At 37.9% G+C, this 19,878-nt stretch overlaps 1 protein-coding gene across 4 annotated transcripts in view; it reads right to left on the bottom strand.

The window, feature by feature from the left end:
- Positions 1-19,878, bottom strand: part of ERICH3 (glutamate rich 3) — a 106,130-nt gene that overhangs the window by 72,598 nt on the left and 13,654 nt on the right. For 3 of the 4 annotated variants that reach the window (XM_003260202.3, XM_030825180.1, XM_030825181.1), the window contains exons 2-5: positions 9,295-9,388; positions 6,733-6,858; positions 3,093-3,164; positions 1,387-1,515 (exon numbers count right to left, since the gene is read on the bottom strand). In XM_003260202.3, the coding sequence (XP_003260250.2) occupies positions 1,387-1,515; positions 3,093-3,164; positions 6,733-6,858; positions 9,295-9,388 (421 nt within the window). Of the gene's footprint in view, positions 1-1,386; positions 1,516-3,092; positions 3,165-6,732; positions 6,859-9,294; positions 9,389-19,878 lie in introns of those variants that run through there. The other variant, XM_030825182.1, reaches the window with a different exon arrangement.

Below are 19,878 nucleotides of genomic sequence, written 5' to 3'. Positions count from 1 at the left end.
GACCTATTTAATTCCAAGATCACAATAGGTATCTCTTACAGTGTAAAAGCACCATCAGGGCGGGCCACATGAAGAATCCTGGCTTACCAGAGAGAAAGATTTTTGAAGCTGGTGTCAGTGTTTCCTGTAATTTTAAAATTACTTTTTCACTCCTACTACATTAAGATCTGCTGGATGTATCATAAACTATTTATTGAGGGTGTTCAGCTGGAAAATTGAAAAGAAAGCCTTTCAAGGATTTTTCCTCTCTGAAACAGGTGGGAAGACAGAAAACAGCACTTGATTGTTTCTTTTGTTTCACTCAGGTTAAGCTTTTGAGAGTCTGGGTAATTCGCCATCCAATAAAAGAATTTGTATACATATATATTCAAATCAAACCTGGAAATAGGGTGACAACAAAGGAAAGATGGTTGCTTTTCATCATTTGAGCTGTTCATCAAGAAATGTCAAAACATATTTACCCTTTGAAAAATGTCAAAGCTTAACACTACATGTGATGAACCTACTTCAACAATCTGTGAAAGCATTGCAATTTCTCCATAAATATTTTGCAATTCAGAAAAAGTACATGTTAACAAGGAAATATATTAGGCTACACAAAGCAAAAATAAAGACATAATCAAGCAATTCATTTACAACTTAAACCATCAACCTCCAGCAAATGTTCTATAAATCTTTTCCTGTATCTATATTGTTTCAAGGTACTTTACCTTCCCTCAAGCAAACACCACCTTTAGATTAGAAATGAATCAACCTGGAATAAAATATCAGTGTTTAGTTTCTTCAGATAGAATTTCTGTACCTTTAATTATTTTTATCTTAGAGTATGTGCACAGACTCTAAGCACAAGCTCAAATGTTAGTATTTAGCCCAATATGCTTTTTGGTACCATTGAATACGTACAGATAAGGTGGAAGCAGAAGGAACAGCAAGAAAAAAATCCAGAGGTCAGAAAATATAGAATATGTATAGTGGTCCCATTTTGCTGCATTGAAGGGTGCTAAAGAGTAATCATGCAGAAAAAATTTGGAATAGGTAATTTGAGGTCATATGGCTTAGGGTCTTAAATGTCACCTGAGAGTCTGAGCTTTTCTATATGGAATACAGGCCAGGGAAAGTATTTGGGTATGTAAGTAACATAAATAATCTGGACTTCCAGAAAACTAATCTAGCATTAATGAGCAAAATTGATTTGGCAGTAGTGATATTGACTAGAAGTGAGATATTCAGAAGAGACAGAGTTGAACAGATAGAAGACTATATTTTCATTCACTAGAACTGGCAGCATTATGGAGACATGCTCCCAGAGAGTATCCTTTCTGAGAATGAGAAATAATAAATTAATTAGCTGGGATACTGCATGACGAAGTGTTTAATATTACTCACCAGTGCTAATGGACTGGAATGTCCTTCATCAACCAGAACACTATGGCCACGATTAGTCTTTGGGCCAACTGGTGGGTGGGGAGATAGGATTGGCATGTTATTTTCAACAGACCTTCTTGTGTGCTCTCCCTAGAATAAGAAAGCAATTTAGCAAATAGATGCATAGTTAGTAATCTAGGTTAGATTATGCATGACATGTACGAAATACTGTATGACTAAAGAAATTCTTTCTCATTTCTTCCAAGAGTTACTTTTGTTAAGGAGTTAAGTGTGGTGGTAAAAGGCAAGAAATTGAGTTGGCTTTAGTTGTGCTCAAAGAAATAACTACAAAAGCAGTGCATCCTCCATTTTAGCAATTATATTTGTTAACTTGCTTCAAGCAGATCACTACAAAAGGCGTAATGAGCTTTACTACTGCAATCAGTAGACTACCAGAAATAGTACTTTTCTATCTTAGAAAATAAATAATTCCATTAGGCAAAAAGTGTCCCATGTTTTAAAAAATGAGAGCTAAAATATATCTTGTGCCAAATTCGGTAATAAAGTGAAAATTGTTCAAATAAAAATCATATGAAGAGGCACAAGGGTAGCAAATCTCTGACAATGCTACAATATGCCCATGTATTTCCTTTAGTGGGTCTGGCTGCCTGGGCAAGGGTAAATAACACACAGCAACTTTTCCTGCTTCATGCAGTGTGAGTGACTCTTTTTTTTCCAGTAACCACATTTTCTCCATCAATATTTCAGCAGATAAATTATAGAATCTATGACTCAGTCCTTGATGTAGGGCAATATTGGCAAAGTTGGATTAACCACAAATCTCTACACACCAACTCTTTGATCTCGAAAAACTGACCCATCTTCTGTCATTTGAAAACATTTTCGTAACAAAATTATCTTCTCACCCTGATAAAATAGACCTGAGTCCATCAGGCAAGGGTGAAAAATTACTGTCTTTTATGGCAAGTTATTCTACAGAAGCTTTACAAATATTCATCAGTTTGTGAAACGTATCTTAGGCCACACATTTGTGATACTACAGTACACAGAAAATTAAGAACAACATGTGATTACAAATGACTTAAGAAACTGAGTAAAACTGCCAACCTAAATGGAAATCTTGAATTTAACTGAATATCTCATCTCTTGATTCAAGTTTATATTTCCTGAGTTCACTGCAAAGAAGATATATTTAAAAAATAGAAAACAAACAAGGAATTTTACAATGCGTTTTACAAAATCTACATTTTATCATGCTTTCTTTTGCTAAAGAGGATCCTTTCCACCATGTATTTCCGTGGGTCACGTTCAAATGAAAATCGGTCATTGTATCATTCTTAAAAAGCCCTGTTTTCCATCAGGTTGGAAACATTACCATCCATTTTTACCTTCTTAAGACACAAACAAAAATCCCTTGGCCTCTATCACAAGAATATATAAAAGCAAAATTTCAAGAACATTTTCAAGTTTGTCTTTGAAAGGTTTGTGCCTCATTAAAATTTATTTTTTACAAACAGCTCCTATTTTTGTCACAATCTTCTGTAATGATGATGGCTAAGATTTAGGCTTGGTGGAACCATCATTGACTTCAACTATCTTTTAACCAAAAGTAAAGTGTCCCGGGGAACTGGAATCATAGTTTCACTGTTTTTTTTTAAATCATAAAATAATACTATGAAGTAAAAGAGAGTTATGTAACTCCTTACCTTAAACCTCTGGATTCGCTCCTTCCTAGCTAAGGTCTCCAATTTCTTTTTTATTTCAAGCTGGTGGTAACGCTAAGTATACAGGAAAGAATAAAGGAGAGGATCATATCGGTTATAGCAAAGACCAGTTTAGAGGAAAACAATTCCAACAGCTAACTATATTCTCAATTACTCCTCTTGTCATTGAGATGGAGAAGAATCATCTGCATCAGTGCACGAGTGGGAATATAAATTTGTGCAACTATTTGGAAATTCAATTTTGAACATATATTAAGCAGTTAAAAGTGTTCGTAACCTTTAACCCTTAAATTTCATTTCTAAACCTGTGGGAAATCTAAGTAATTTTAAAAAAATGTTTTATGCACAAAGATACTATCTGAAAGATTTTTTTTCCTTTTTCTTCAAGGCAAAAAAAAAAAAAGCAGAAACAATATGAACTATAAAGAGAATGGCTATATTTCTGGCACATCCATATGATGGAATAAAATATAATTGATCATTTAAACAAGGTTCACACAGATTTTGTTTAAAAAATGGACAATGCACATAATGCAGGATAAAAGCAGGATACAGAATTTCACAGAAACACAATTTAATTTATCAAGCTCATATTGTGTATCTGTCCCTGTGCTAGGAAGGTGCTTCACATACATTATTTCTTCTTGAACAACTCTAATTGCCAAGCCACCCTATTTTACAAACAAAGGCACTGAGGCAGAGGATAATGAACTTGCTCCAGGTCATATACCCAGCCAGGGGAGGAGCTGTAATTTCAACCTTGGCCTATGTGACACTAACTTCCTGTTTTTCGCTTGTTTTTTCACAAAACCTTGTTGTCCCTGTCACAACATAGTATGAGTTTACTAAGGTAGAAATATGAATAGAAAAGAGACTAGAAAGAAATGCCTGTTAACAGCAGTTGTCTCTGAAAGGAGGAATTTTATGTAATTATTTTCCATTTTTATGCTTTCCCCCCCAAGTTTTTGTAATATATTATTCTATAATTTAAAAATAAGCCTCATGTAAAAATAACCTGCTTAAAAGGCAAATTGAAATTAATTAGACATATTTGAGAGTGTTTTATTCATTGGCCCTTTGAAAAAATGTTTCCCCTCTGTTCTTGGTTCCCTCCTGCTGCCTTAGGAACCCTGCAGACTCAATAATTCCCTATCATCAGTCCTCTTCTTAAGACTTCCCTTTCCTCTCTCTCTTCCTCTGATCTCCTATCCACTTATCATCAAACTGTTCAATTCACTATCAACCTTTTTCCACCTTCCATTTATTCCCAACTCACTGTAGTCATCCACATCTACTGACTTGCCACTTCCCTACTGCTGAAACTACTTTTGCCAAGTCCACCAACGTTTTTGTCTTCTGGGTCAAACCTAATTTCCTATTGTTCCCCAGTGCTCGTCTTATTTAACCGTTCTGCAGCTTGTGAGAACCTTCCAGCTTCCAGGATACCATTCTAACAGGCATGTTTTTGACCACTTGAAGGTTCCTTTTCAGCCCATGCTGTTGTTCTTGATCTCCTGCAGTGCACATACCTCCAACCAGGTGAGAAAGTCTTTCTTCTGAGCTCTTTCTTCTTCCTCACTCCTTCGCATTCAGTCAGCTTAAATCTTTCTCCCACTTCAGCATCTCTGTAGACAGCTGCATCTCCCAGCATTACCACTACTGCTATTAGCCTACACCCTTTGGCAATAGCTTCCTGATTGACCTCCCAACTCCAATCTTTTCCAGCTCATGAATCCATCTTCCACATTTTTAGCAACATCATCTTTCTAAAACAGCTCTGCTCATTTCTTTCCCTCCCCTGCTGAAAAGCATTTCATCGCCTCATCACCTACACCCCAAACTTAGTTGAGAATTTAAGGCTCTCCAGAGACTGGGTACCAACTTGTTGGAGAGTGTCACTTCCTGCCACTCCTGCCAACTAACCCACTGTGCTGTCTGGCCTCAGTGAGGGTTCCTTTCCATCTACCATGTCCTTTCATACCTCTGCAACTTCTGAGGTCGGGAACACCTTTCCCATGTTTTCACAGGAACCCTCACTCAGTCTTCAAACAGCAAGACGTCTGTTCAGCTTCCTCTGACTCCCACAGAGAAAAGTCATCCTCCTTTTCTTTTCTGAACTCACTCTATTTGTTCCTCTCTTCTAGCACTTAGTCACATTCTACAGTATTTTTTTTTAATTCTACCTTGCAGCTTCAACGCACAGCCTCATACTGGCACATGGTAAGCCTGCAATTATGGCTTGTTGCATGAGTGAATGCATGAATGTGAATATAGCAGTATTAGCAAGGAGCATCAGCATAAACTAAATGTGAGACAAATGTGACAATTTAAAGATAAATATTGTTTGTTCTATTATATTTATGTATTATTTATTCTATTATGTAACAATTATGTTATTTAATATATTACATATTAACATTTAACTAAAATATTTATTCAAAACTAGGAATCCACAAAGACTTAAATAATAGCATATTCAACAGTTATGATGTGTCACAATGTGTTAAGTGAGATTTTGGAAAACTAGACTTCAAGGATTAAGGCTAACAGAGAACTTAGTGCCTATTCAGTAAATTTGAAACAAGGTATTAATTTTATGCTGCACTACTTATTGTTTTCACAGAAAAATTACAGCTAATACTTTTATAAGCAAGAATTTAGGGCCACAAACAATAATTCTCTGTAATTCATGGGCATGATATGAAGCACAAGGTGAATTCCTAAGTTAACAGATCATACACATCTTAGTGAACACTTCATCTACCTAATGTAGCATAATAATAAATATTTTCAGTGGCGCTAGACTTACTATTGGTTTACTGATGATTCTACAGTTGTTCATAAATGTTTACTGCACTCACAGGTCAATAATTTTATGAGCCAAGTTTTCTGATTTACTGCTTGTATGGTCAAGCCAAGAAGTGACATGCTTTTTCACGAGATTAAAATGGTGTTGATGCTTGAAACTACAAGTTCCATGGAGCAAGGCTGAAATAATTTATCAAATTAGCTAGATATCCCATTAAGATACCCTGTCAGATTAAAAAAATATATTGTTGATGCTTGGTTTGTGCATCTACGTTGACCAGCGTGGCCTACGGTAGGAGGGAGAGCAGATGTTAAAATGCCTATTCCTTGAAATGTAACATACGGTTGAGCTTCAGAGCCTTAAAAGAATAACAGATCTGAAATAATTCATGGCAGTGGAATTACTGATATTTAAACAGATGTCACTTTTTTTAGCAAATGGAAATTGAGGTACATATGGTGAGGGCTGGTATGTTTTAGAGTAGCCATTGTGAATGAAAAATCCCCATTTGGAAAATTAAATATCACAAAATATATAATGATGTCCATATTTTTCACCAACTGAAATGAAGAAAAGCTTATGCTAGACTTCTGGCTCCTGGCTACTCAGAGAGATATTGAGTATTTCTTTGTTTTATTTTCTTTTTTAATGAAATGCAGAAAGAGTATCTCTTTTTCTAGGTACAAAAACATTATTAATTATCATATTAGACAACATCAATTACAAAAAAAAGTAAAGATTTATACCTCCATCTTCAGTGATGTGGAAGTAGAAAAAAATAAAATAAAATAAAAAATAAGTATATATTTTTACCTCCATATCAAGAACTTTATGAAAAATTGCCTGGGCTAAGCATTCCCGGATATATTTTTGATGATCCCGCTTCATAATATTTAGTTTATATTCTTTTTCAGAAAGTATTCTTCCACTTCTTGTGATCTGTCATGAATAAATAAAATACATAGAAATATAAAATAGAAAATGTGGTGTTAGTTTCCAAAAAAGGGAGGCTGGAGGGTAGAGAAGACACACACACACACACACACACACACACACACACACACACACACAAACACAGAGAGAGAGAGAAGAGAGAGAGAGAGAGGCATTGGGGAGGCAGGGAGGGAGAGAGAAAAAAAACAAGGAGGGGGAGAAAGAGGGAGAGAAAGCAGCAGTAGCTTTTAAGCCTAAAGGAATATATCACTATGGTTGATCAACTTTCACTTTTAATGAATATTTCGTGAGGCAAAAAGGAGAAAGGCAGTCTCATACACCCTTCATTGTGAAAACACACACAGGTGGTACACTTGACGTTTAAAACAAGATTTTCATCACAGTAACAATTTTCCCTTGATGGAACCCAGGTGTTCTTTTCATTTCTCTTTTGAACAGTTTCCTGGAGGAAGGGGGCGGGGTACTACTTTGAAACAATGACCAGGAGCAGTGATCACAGGACTGATGATCTTGTAGGAAATACTTTGAAGGGCAAACAGGCGAGCTACAGAGGAGCTCATCAGTTTGCTTTAAAAATAATTGGTTTCATTACTTTGTTTTCCTACTGCTTTTTTTTCCCTCCACTCTCCAGCCCAAAGTGTAATTTAATTTGTTGTTTTGATTCAGGATTTTACAGATGATGTATTAGCATACATAGAAGATATTCAATATTGGTCTCAACTGGCATCATTACAAGTCCTAGGAGTGGCCATTTTTCTTGTGGATTTACTTATTTTTCTTTTCTTTAATTCTTCCTGTGGGCATGTTTGTTGATTTGTTGTATTGTTCTCTATCCCCTGTAAACGAAGAGCATTACCCATATGGATTGTTCGCCTTCTTCTTTTCCACTTATTTAAGCTTTGCTCCCCTCTTTCATGCAAGCCACATACTTTTCTTAATTCTGCTAACTGCAGTTTTTAACACTACTGTTGCAACACACTGGAGTATTAAGATCAACCAGAGTTCTGCTACAAGTGATGGCTTATTGATAATCTTTTTTTGTAAATACATTTTCCAATGGAAGAAAGAGGTATACCTATAGAAAGTGTGCTTGGAATTACAAATAACCCAGTCTTTGTGCAACTATGTCTGATCTCCCCACCTAGAGGGGAAGCTCCAATAGGGCAAAGGTGCTTAAACTTGACCATGCATCAGAACCACATAGCAGGGCTTGTTGAAAAACTGATAGGTCCCTTAACAGAGCTTCTGATTCAGTTAGGTCTCACATTCGCATTTTCTGTCGGGTTTCTGGGTGACCCTGAACACTGCCAGCTGAGAGGCTGTATGTGAACCTCTAGAGAAAGGCCTGCATCTTTCTTATTTGAATTGCCATGCATGCAACCAGTGTTCAATAAGTGCTTGTTAGTGATGCTGATAAGTAAATACAAAGTCCTTCCCGTTTGTAGGCAAAGTTCACAGATTGTTATTCAAAGAAGTGATGTTAATAGTAACAATAATTACAACACCCATTTATTGCACATCTCTAACTGCCACAACAATTCTGAGAGCTGCATGCCATCATTCTCATTTTCCAATTGAGGAAGTTGGGGCTGAAAAAGTTAAGAAAGTGATTTACTCAAGATTCTATGGCTTATAAATGGCAAGCTCGGCTTCAGCCAGGTCTGTCTGATAACAAATCCTCAGGAGGAGAAAAGCAAGCTCTCTGAGATCTGTCAGCTAGAGTGCCAAGCACAGAAACAACAATTAGAAATGCAATACGTGCTCTTTCGACACCATGGCAACAATAGTTAAGGAAACCCACTGTGTTTTAAGAAGGTAAACAGCTAACACTTTCTATAACCACATCTCTTTCTTTCCATGGAATACGATAACATTTTGAAAAGGTTTCACATTGTATACATTTAGAGGAATAGAAATTTTGTGGAAAGAACAGTTGTGAAGCTAATGAAATACACTAATATTATCAATAAACCATCACAGGAAATAACTGTTTTTAAATTTGGGGGAAATGTTGAAATGTACATGTCTTCCACACCATATTCTGTGAATATCAAAAGCAATATTTTTTTCCGAAGATGACAGTAAATTCTTCTCTCTCTTCAATTCCTAACAGTTTCTAGCTCATACAATGTGTTCAATAAATGTGTTGAATGAATGAATAAACAAACAATTGAAATATGCTGTTGGAAAGTCTCAGGGCCTTTTCCTCAATAATTTATAAGTTTTCTTAGGAGTCATTGTGACCTGCCTTCCTATCTTTTCAAACAACCTCAAATACATAAATCAAAACTTTGGAAAGAAAGAAATTTTTCTAAAATGAGGGGAAGTGGAAGATGTCACTCAAAGAGAAAGCCTGAAAAGATAGGGAATTACTGGACTTAATGAAACAAGAAGGTCAGTGGAAAGCAAACCAAAACTTACCAGTCCTGATCTTAAGAGATGACGCCTTATCCTTGTATTGTTAAAATACCCAGCCAGGTGTTTATCCATAAGGCTATTATATGCAGCAAGTAACCTAAAATACAAAAATAAAACCAATAAGGTTTTACAAGGGGTTGTTTGATAACCAAGGCAATTCTTTACTTTTTCCCCAAATAGTGCAAAATCATTCACTCATGCAGCCTGCCAGTCATTCATGTATATATTTAATAAACACGTATTGAGTCCCTACTCTTTTCTAAGTCTTATGATAAGACCTAGAAAATCGTCCTGATTTCAGTTATTCCACAGACAAGTATGAAAATCACACATCAACAAGTAAAGTGGATGGGGAAAGTACAACAATAGAAATATGCAAAAAGTCATGGCAGCACAGAGGAGGCCACCAGCACCAGTTGTCAAAAAGGGCTTCACATAGGAGGCCCGATGGGAAAGTAAGGGCTGCTTCAGCAGATTCTTCCAGCCTCTCATGACATACCCTAAACTCTGGTAACTCAAACTTACCTGCTGTCTCTCATGTTCAGAATACAACATGGTCTCCCAACTGTGAAGGCCCTTCCTTCACCTGCCAGCCAGCAGATAATAGCTGTGGTGTATAAGCATCTCTTCTCTTAGGAAACATTCTTTGATATGTCCTGGTGTGCTGTGTTGCCTTCCACTCCCGCTCCCCACCTCTTACCCCGTAAGACCGTGAGTTACTGTCTCATCACATAATATGTAATTGTTTATTTCTTGGTGTCCTCTGCTAGAGTTGAAGGCCAGCCCAGGATAGAGCATTATTCTTGGTATCCCTACTGATGTTATTTGTCGTGTATCGAAATAATAATGTGCTCAGTAAATAAAGATATGATTTTGTTTGGGACTTATTTTTATTCTTATAAGTTCCTAACTAAATTTAAGCTCAGTATTTTGAAGTGTTAACTTCCTCATATATATCTAGACATTTGCATTAATTTCACATCCAGCACCAAAACAATAATTCATAGATCATTTTTGATTTTTTAGGGTCTTTTAAGAGTTAAAAGAGGATAAATTGGTTTGTTGATTATATGCTATATCTTAGTAAATTGTCAATCTAAGTCTGTATGTCAAAGTTGAGCACTATTTCCTGTTTCAATCTATCCTTCATTAATTATTCAGTAACTTACAAAAACATGCATGCACATATGTATGTATACATGGTGCACGCACATACACATTCATACATAGACATATACATACATGCTAGTATATACAGTAGTCCTCCCTTATCCACAGGGAATACATTCCAAGACCCCCAGCGGATGCCTGAAACCGTGGACAGTACCAAATCCTATGTATACTAGGTTTTTTCAATCTGATATCCAACACGGCTGGTAAGTGACTAAAGGGTGGGTGGCATATACTGCGTGGATACCCAGGAAAAAGGGATGATTCACATCCTGTGCAAGACAGAGCAGGACAGCATAGGATCTGACAACACTACTCAGAACAGCATGCAATTTAAAACTTATAAATTGTTTATTTCTGGAATTTTCCCATTTAATATTTTTGGACTGTGGCTGACCACAGGTCATTGAAACCACCGGAAGTGAAATCACGGATAAGAGGGGACTACTGTGTGTGTGTGTGTGTGTGTGTGTGTGTGTGTATATACTTATATACACAGAGAGAGAGAGAAAGACAAAGAGGAAGATAGAGGCAGAGTCAGGGAGAGGCAGAGAAAGAAAGAGAACAAGAAAGCTTAAAGATAGTCCAACCACAAAGCTGTCTTTAAAAAAATGCATACCCTATTACTGGCAACAAAGTTTTATAATCTGTACATTTTATGAACCGCTAATCCTTAATTTATTCTAAGATCAGAGCAGGGACTCATAGAGTCAAGTAAATATCATTAGCAACAATTTTATTTAACAGTTTGTACTCCTTAATTACATGGAGATGATATGGGTGACTTCTTCATGCCTCTTTTCTCCTTAACAGCCCATCGCAGGAAAATTCCATGCTGCCAAACAGTAAGAAAAGTTTAATTTCATCCTCAAAAGAGACTGAAAAGCAGTTACAAAGCTTAGAAACCAAGGTGCCACATGAGGGTTGCAGACATATGAACAACTGCAAAAGCCATTATTTCACTAGGTTTATGTAAAAAGACAACCCAAGAGCTTCAGTAAGGCACATAGAAAACCAGCTCCGGATAACGCTTTGAAACCATCTTTTAAATGAACTGTCTTGGTGTCCTATAGTTCATCAAAGGTTTCCTGTCTCCAAAAGGTCAACATTGTATACCTTACCCTTTCTAAATCTCAGAATATCTTTTCAGCTCCTCATTTCAGAAAGGTGAGCAGGTGTCTCTCAGTCCTAACAATCATGATTCCACAGTTCACAGATTCTTAAGATAAATCATTAGAGTGATATCATATATAGTCTTTTGTCTGTTTTTCAGGCTCAAGTTTTTTCTTAAAAAAGTCAATGATTTTGGAATAGCTGGGAGTGCTAAAACCCCCATTAAATTAAGTGGGGGTCAGAAAGTTGGGATCACGTAAACCTCAACCTCCCTGTTGACTGATAAATTATCCCCTTCCTTAATTCAGGCTCTGTAACTTCTTTAATATTTACATCCTAATAACAATTGCTGAGCCAGCTTTGGTAGCACCTAATTTTAATTCTGCTCTCTCAAGCTTCTACTAACAAATGTGTGCACGATGCCTGTCCAGGCTTACAAATCGTCGAGCAGGTCCAGTTGGGTTGAAACCTTTTTACACATCACCTTTTCCTATTTAGGAATAAATGTGGGTTCTTGCTTGGGATACCATTTGTAAGCAAGTCCTTCCACAGCTATCATCATATGACTAGCTTGGTAGGACAGCTGAATAATAACCGGCTCAGTTATTTCCTTTTTAGACAATGCTGGAATTTTTTTAACTGAAACTTTACATTACTAAATTGTTTGATATCAAGGAATTGCTCTAAAGTAAATTATATACAGATTTGGGAAGATGGTCAATGCAAGCATTTCCACTGCATACATATACATGTGACCATCTTTCTGACCATCAAGACTCCTTTCCAGGGAGATGGTCAAATGCTGCGTGGGTCGGTGTCAGCTACACTGTGGTCTGGCTGGTCCTCCCTGTTCTGGTCCTTTTCACCCGTACTTGATATGGGCTTGTAGCCCACCTTTGCATTTACCCAATTACAAGAGCTCACTGACCAACACAAACTCAGGTTAGTAGAGCTTTTCTGAAATTCCACCCTTTCCTCTGTATTCAGTGCCACTTACTCCCTTCACTTTTCTTTACTTTTTTTTTTTTTTTTTCTTGCTCATGGCATAACCCTGGGCTGAATAAGGTCACCTTGCTCTGGGCTCGGTGATTGTGTTGCAGCTTGTATGTTACGCTCTGCATCCAGTGTCAACACTAGACTCCCTGGTCGTGCTGCCTCAGGCCTGTGATCCTCCACTGCACCCTGTTCATCGATTCCAGGACATTGTGACCATATTACTCGCAGGCTATGTTGTCATGCCAAGACCCACAACTCACTGGCCAGACCAGTCTAATACGTTTGTTTCTTCATGTGATGAACAAGAACCCATCCCCTGGTCACTAGGTGGGGAAAAACCCACTTCCTGGCTCAGTGCACTGGGGAAAACAGTCTCCCAGAAAACAGAGCAACCTTGTCTCCATGCTGGTTCCTGTTTGCCTCACTTCAGTGCACACACCACATCCTTCAGGGCCTGAAGTTTGGAGGAGCCAAAGCTGAGTGACCGGGGTGCAACCTTCCCAGCCGCGGCCTTTCAGCACCTGACCCTCTAACCCTTGCCTCCCACCATGTAATATATAAATGTGGCTCTGTAGTGAAGTCAGTGATTCGTAACAATCCCTTCTCCTGATCCCAAAGAGAGATAGTCTACCATATAAAAATCCCAGCTAAACGGAAAAGCACTATAATAGCTTTTTTTAATCACAAAACTTATTGTTTAATGACTAACTTTAGGTTATTCCGTAAGGCACTGGGGACACAGAGATGGCACAGACACTGCCCTCATGGAGCTCCCAATCTAGTGGAGGGATACACATATACATACTGTGTGCACACTGGTGTGTGTGTGTCTGGGTCTGGGTGTGTATGTGAGAGAGAGAGGGAGAGAAAGAGAGAGAGAGAGGAGAAAAAGAGAGAGAGAGTTCTTCCTGTATCATAAGCTAATTCATTACCAAGTATCTCCATGTCAGGCACTGAATGCTAAGCTGGGGAAGGAGTGTAATATCCATATTCCATTTTGCAGGTTACAAAGCACTGTCACATACATAGTCTCATCTAGTTGTTTTAGACCCATATAATATGAACAATATCTAACTATTACAGCTCTTTTATCTTACTAAGGTGGAAAAGCTCCAAAACAAGATTATTGCTTAATGTGAGTCAGTTTTAGGAAAACCTAAGGCAATATTTCTTTATGGATCACATTGATAATGTCATTTCTTCTGGCCTGAAGCACCCTGTAACTCTACCCTCATCTCTCCCTACACTACCCATCCCCACACTGTCTACATTACCTTGGGGGATGAAAAGAGATAGAGAAATGCCAACTCTAGCTTCCTTTCAATTCTGGCTCCACCATTACTAGCTCCATAACTGTGAACAAGTGACGCTCTGCCTTAATTTTTCTGCCTTTCAAAAACACTAGTATACGAACATAGTTCAGCCAATTCTTTGTCAATTTATTATAAGACTGCCTTTCCTCCAATTTCAAATAACATGTTCCTCATTTCCATTTGAAACCTCATTAAAATGACCTTTACCATCTGTATTTCTACCAACATTCTGTTTATTATTATCTATGTATTCTCTAAGAAGATGGAGGTTTTCTCTCGTTTCTGAGTGCTCACAAGAATCATCTTTAAAAATTGCCTCATGGCAATCTAGGCTATTTCTAGCATGCACAGCAGAGCCCTTCCAGCCTCCACCCATTATTTAGTTCCAAGGCCACTTCCACATTTTTAGATATGTGTATCCTACTGTTAGTACCAATTTCTCTTAATTTCTTTGGGGCTGCTCTAACAGAATTCCATAGCCTAGGTGGCTTAAACAAACACTATTTTTGGAGGCTGGAAGTCTAAGATCAGGGTACCAACATGTTTACGTTCTTGAAGAAGACCCTCTCCCTTGTTTACAGATGACAGTCTTCTCATCGTGTCTTCATATGGGAGAGAAGAGAGAGAGAAGCAAGCTCTCTTGTGTCTCTTCTTATAAGGGCACCAATCCCTCATGATCTAATTACCTCCCAAAGGCCTCATCTACAAATAGTATCACACTGGGGATTAGGGTTCCAACATATGAATTTTGGGGAGACACAGACATGCAGTCCGTAACAGAAGATATGATCGTCCCCATTTTGTAGATGAGAAAAACAAGCCTTAGTTTAAATCACTTGCCAAAGATCATATAACCTAAGGCTTATTCCTGCTAATATGTAACAAATCCTGGTGAACACCACTCATCAGGTCTTGCTACTGTGAGGACTGCAATATGCTAAGTATAATGATGGAAAAATGTGAATGGTGAAATATTCACAGAGAAATATAATCCACCGAATTCTCCACTACAGAGATAGAAACCTTTTAAATAAAAATTCTTACAGACTTATATTAACAAATACATAACTTTCCTTCATGATTTTAGCAGAAAAGCAATGTGCTGAAGTCTTAAATTCAGCTAATCTCTTAAATATATATTCCTGCACCCTGCTTTGCACCAAAAATTTCCTCAAAAGCATACTTGTTTGAGGAGATATTAAAAATAATTTTGGTTCAAGCAGGTTAGTTTTATTTAACCCAAATTGTTACTTATTCCATCTGAATTAATAAAGTGTTCATTAGTTTCCTAGTGCTGCTGTAACAAATTACCACATACTAGTAGCTTAAAACAATACAAATCTATTATCTTGTAGCTCTGGAGGTCAGAAGACAGAAACAACTCAAATTAAGGTGGTATTCTTTCTGCAGGATCTAAAGGAGAATCCAGTTATTTTTCCTTTCAATATTCTGGAGGCTGCCCACATGCCTTGGGTCCAGGGCTCTTTCCATTGCCAAATGCAGCCATGGCTGGTCAACTATTTCTCACAATGATATCTCTCTGGTTCTGGCTCTTCTGCCTCCCTCTTCCCCATTTAGGGGCCTTTGTGATTACATGGGGCCCACCCACATTAATCCAGGATAATTTCCTTATTTTAGGTCAGATGATTTACAATATTAATTCCATCTGCAACTTTTATTTCTCCTTTTCACGTAAAGTAACAGATCCACATGCTCTGAAGGCTAAAATATGGTCATCTTTGAGGGCCATTCTCCTATGTTCTGCAAGGTCTCTCCCATAAGCCTGATGCCCGGAGCAGAAACACAGGACACTGAATGTGATGGTGATTGGACTGTGTCTTAGCCCATTTAATGCTGCTGTAACAGAATACCACAGAATGGGTAATTTATTAAAAAATAGAAATTTATTTCTCACAGTACTGGAGGCTGAGAAGTTCAAGATCAAGATGCCATCATCTGGTGAGGGCCTTCTCCCTTCTCACTGTGTCATTGAAAGGTTCCCCAGTTTCTTCACTTTTTTTCTGTATCATGACTAAAAGTCAGAGTGCCTTGACTGCTTTACGACCCAACCAGCTGTAGGTTTTGCCCAGCAGGCCTGAACTCAAACTGAAGACTTGAACATTCCCAGGCACTGAAAAAGTTATCCGGGTTTCCTAGAAAGAAACTGGCCCGGGCTGTGAACCAAATTTCCTAAAATTTCATATAATCTCCATATACCCTGGCCCCCTCACCATGGACACACCTAGATAGCACATCCCTTTTCTCTCACTGTTCATTGTGAGAATATGCTGCAGCACCCTCCATCTAGGTTTCCTTAATAAATGCTTCGGACTGATCACCTTGGTGTTTAGTGTTTCTTTCTTTGGAATCCCAACTGGCCCCATCACAAGATGTTTTGAGGCCCTCCCTTGTGGGAATTCCCCTACCACCACTTTTGAAACAACTCCATCACAAAATAGTCATCACATGGCAGAAGGCGGAAGAGCAAGAGAGCACACCCATTCCCATGAGCCCTTGCCCTCGACTTGAGGTCCACTTCTAATTCTACCCCTTATAAGATACATGAGCCTCGATAATTCAATCTTCTTTACCTAGCCATTATCCATCAAGTAAAATGCTAGGACTCCTCCCTGAAGTGAACATCTTAGTTTACTGGTCTGGAAATATATTTGCTTAAAGCTTCATCATTTTGGAAATATAGAAATTCACATGTGGAAATACCCACATAGAATCTGGCAAACTCCCTCATTTTACATTCAGGAAGCTGAGGTTCTAAAAGTAGGAGGGCTCATCAATAAATCGATAAAGAACATGCCAAAATGTCACAGGAGTTGCCATAAAATTGTACCTATCTCTTTCCTAGGGTCCTTGTCTCACCATCTTCCACCAGAATTTCTTTCACCCATGTTTAATCACTCTCTTCAGACTCATGTAAGATTCTCTTCCTGTACACCCTCCTACAAGGTGTTGTATGGAGCCATGCACACAGTAAACTGTCACAAACTCAGCCGAGATCTGTTGAGTGAATGTACAAATCAGTTAATGGAAATGAAGCATATTGGTCCAATTCCTTGACATATATCCTTTTTTAAAATCCACATGTGAGAATAATCACCTTTCTTTTCTGCTTCTGGACAATAAATAGAAGTAGTCTAAGGCAGAAGCATGTTTTATGTATTTTGGCTTTTTGAGTGATCATACTAACAATTTTGTTTTTGTCATTTGTTTTTTCTTGTGTTTGAAAAATGGTGCCTTTGTGGCATGCTACATATTGCATTAGAAAAAACTATAGTTCCCAGGGAGGCAGAAAAAATATGTCCTTTTGAAGAAACTTGATGAAAGACAAATATAGAACAATTGACATGAGGGTCAATTATTTTATATTCCTATATAAGAAAACTCTTTGCCAACTACAATTACACCAAGTGTCTCTACAGCCTGTCACTTTATGGGGGGTGATTAAAATGATATCATATAAATGATTTTATATTACATTCTTCATTCTTTTTTATTTGCATCCAAACCTGCCAGATCTCAGCAATTATGCTAAATATTGATTTACAATCTTTCTCAGCTTATTCTAACAATGAAGCCAGATGAGAACCATAATATTATTTTATTTATAGCCTTAATATGATGGTTTGAAGTGACTAGTAAAAACAAGACTGGTCTCCAACTGTGCTGACCGCTGGCAAGATAGTTTTGCAGTGTTCACAGATGAGGCAATGGGGAAGAAGTGAATGGGAGTCAGTAGGCCTGAGACACACTAAGTTTGACCAGTTGCATATGAGACATGGTATATGCTTTCATATACCGTGAATTCTTCTCTTTATAATGTTACATCTTTGAACAGAAAAAAATTGTAGCAGCTTGAAAAATACGCATTAATAGAAAAATTCAAACCAAGGGAGATAATGAGGCTGTTGAGAGGAAAGGTGACCAGGATGGAAACTTCTGGAAACTAAGAATTTTTATCACTAGCATTTATTGAGTACTTTCTTAAATTTTTGTAGTGCGTAAACACTCTGTATATCATACTCAATCTTGTGAATTAGCATTATCTTCCCTCTTCAAAGATGAGTAAACAGATGTAGAATGGTTAGATAACTAGTCCATAACTAGTTAAAAGCAGATCCAGGATTCAAACCAGGATTGTTCTGCTTTAACCATAAAACTGAATGTTCTCTATGAGGTATTCCTCCTCCTTCTGCTCTTCCTTTTCCCCTCCATTTCCCAATTCCTTGTCCTCCTTTCCCATCTTAGCTAATTTGAGGAAAGCAATTCTCGGATTTGTTCAAAACACATGCTGAAATGCAGTTTTGGGTACAAGATGTTTATTAGTGATCAACACCTGTGAAAGGAAAAGAGAGGAAGCAGCATTGAGCAGAGGGAGAAGTCATCGTACACAGACCAAACAAACCCTTGGCCAACCTATCGGGAACTCTGTAATAAGTAGTGCTTCTCTGTCAATGAACAATCAACAAACACCTAATAGGTGGGTTCTACCAGCAATTGTGCATTTGGAAAAAAAAAATGCTGCTGTGTAGGCTATATTTTCTAAATATATTATTGAATATATTATACAAGGAAAAAAATCAAAATTGTACTAAAGAGCTTCATTCAATGCCTGTCATTTTTTTCCACTAAAGATTAGGTTAATTTCCTAATAGCTGGTTCTTTTAAAAAGTCATGCTGTTTCTAACCATTTTTGAGATCATCTTATCTTACCAGTGTGTTGTTCACTTACCCCCACCCTCTGAAATACCCAGTTTTAAATCTTCTATTGACACTTGTACTCTATGAGTTTCAACAAGTTGTTTACTCACTATGAAGCTCAATTTCCTCATCTGTAAAAGGGGAAAATAGTTGTGCCTTATATCACAGAACTTCTGTTAAGCATTAGTATGATAATGCAAGTAGAGAGCTTAGCGCAGTGCATGACACTGTTAGCTGCTATTGTGTTATTAGCAGTGCTTTATTCTTAAATGAACCACATATACATTTGCCTGTGCTGTGAAAGGAAAATATACCATGGTTTAGAACCATAGAAGAAGTGCAGTAAGAAGACTTGGGAGCAGGGGGATGATTTAAGCAATCAGGAAGGAAATGAAGTCTGAGCCAGTAGAAGAGAACTGAATAAGTGCCTGGCCATTTGAGGGGCAGGTGCGGGAACTTACAAGAGGCTTGCTCCAGGAAGAGGGATTACCATATGCAAAGGTCCAGGGGTAAGAGGGCACTATGGTGCCTATCTTTACACTGTCCTCCTGCTAGAAGCACCTCCTGCTACTGTCTCCACCCCTGTTGCACAGGCGCATGTGTGTGTGTGTGTGTGTGTGTGCCTGTGCACACACATGCACAGTTCCAAAATTCCCCGTTGGAAAAACAGAAGACACCCACTGTCTTTTAAAGGCCAGAGGGTAAAACTGAGAGAAGGGTAGTCAGTCAGCATGCCTACTGCCAGACACAAAGGAGATTAGAATAGTTATTTCGTGCAATAAACACAAAGTGCTTATTATGTGCCTGGCCTCATACTATCCCAAGGTTACAAAGCTGCACAGCTGCATAAGCACAGTCCCTGCCCTGAAGGGACAATCCAACCAATGAAAGAATGGCAGTGCAGGATGGTGTGCTACAATCACAACAGCAACTGTGTATTGTGTGCAGCATGCACAATCTCACTTAATCTGCACAACATCCTATGTATCAGATTATTATCCCATTTCACAAATAAGCAAATTATACTCATACAAGAACGGTATCCAAGAAGAACTGAAATCTGAACTGGGTCCTAAATGACAAGTCAAGTGTTGAGGGAAGAAGTAAAACTTGGGTGGGTAATTGTGGGGACAGAAGTACTGTCTGGATTCATTCTAAGAAGTAGGGAAATCATACACAAAGTCCCAGAAAGAGAGATTACAAGTTTCTGTCACCCAAATAGGAATTTGTTGATTATTTATGCTATGGCTTGGCCGTGTCCCCACCCAAATCTCATCTT

This window comes from Nomascus leucogenys, chromosome 12 (genome assembly GCF_006542625.1).
Source record: "Nomascus leucogenys isolate Asia chromosome 12, Asia_NLE_v1, whole genome shotgun sequence".
Taxonomy (NCBI): domain Eukaryota; kingdom Metazoa; phylum Chordata; class Mammalia; order Primates; family Hylobatidae; genus Nomascus; species Nomascus leucogenys.
The sequence above is the reverse complement of the archived record's forward strand: the minus strand, read 5'-3'. Positions and strand labels throughout refer to the sequence as shown.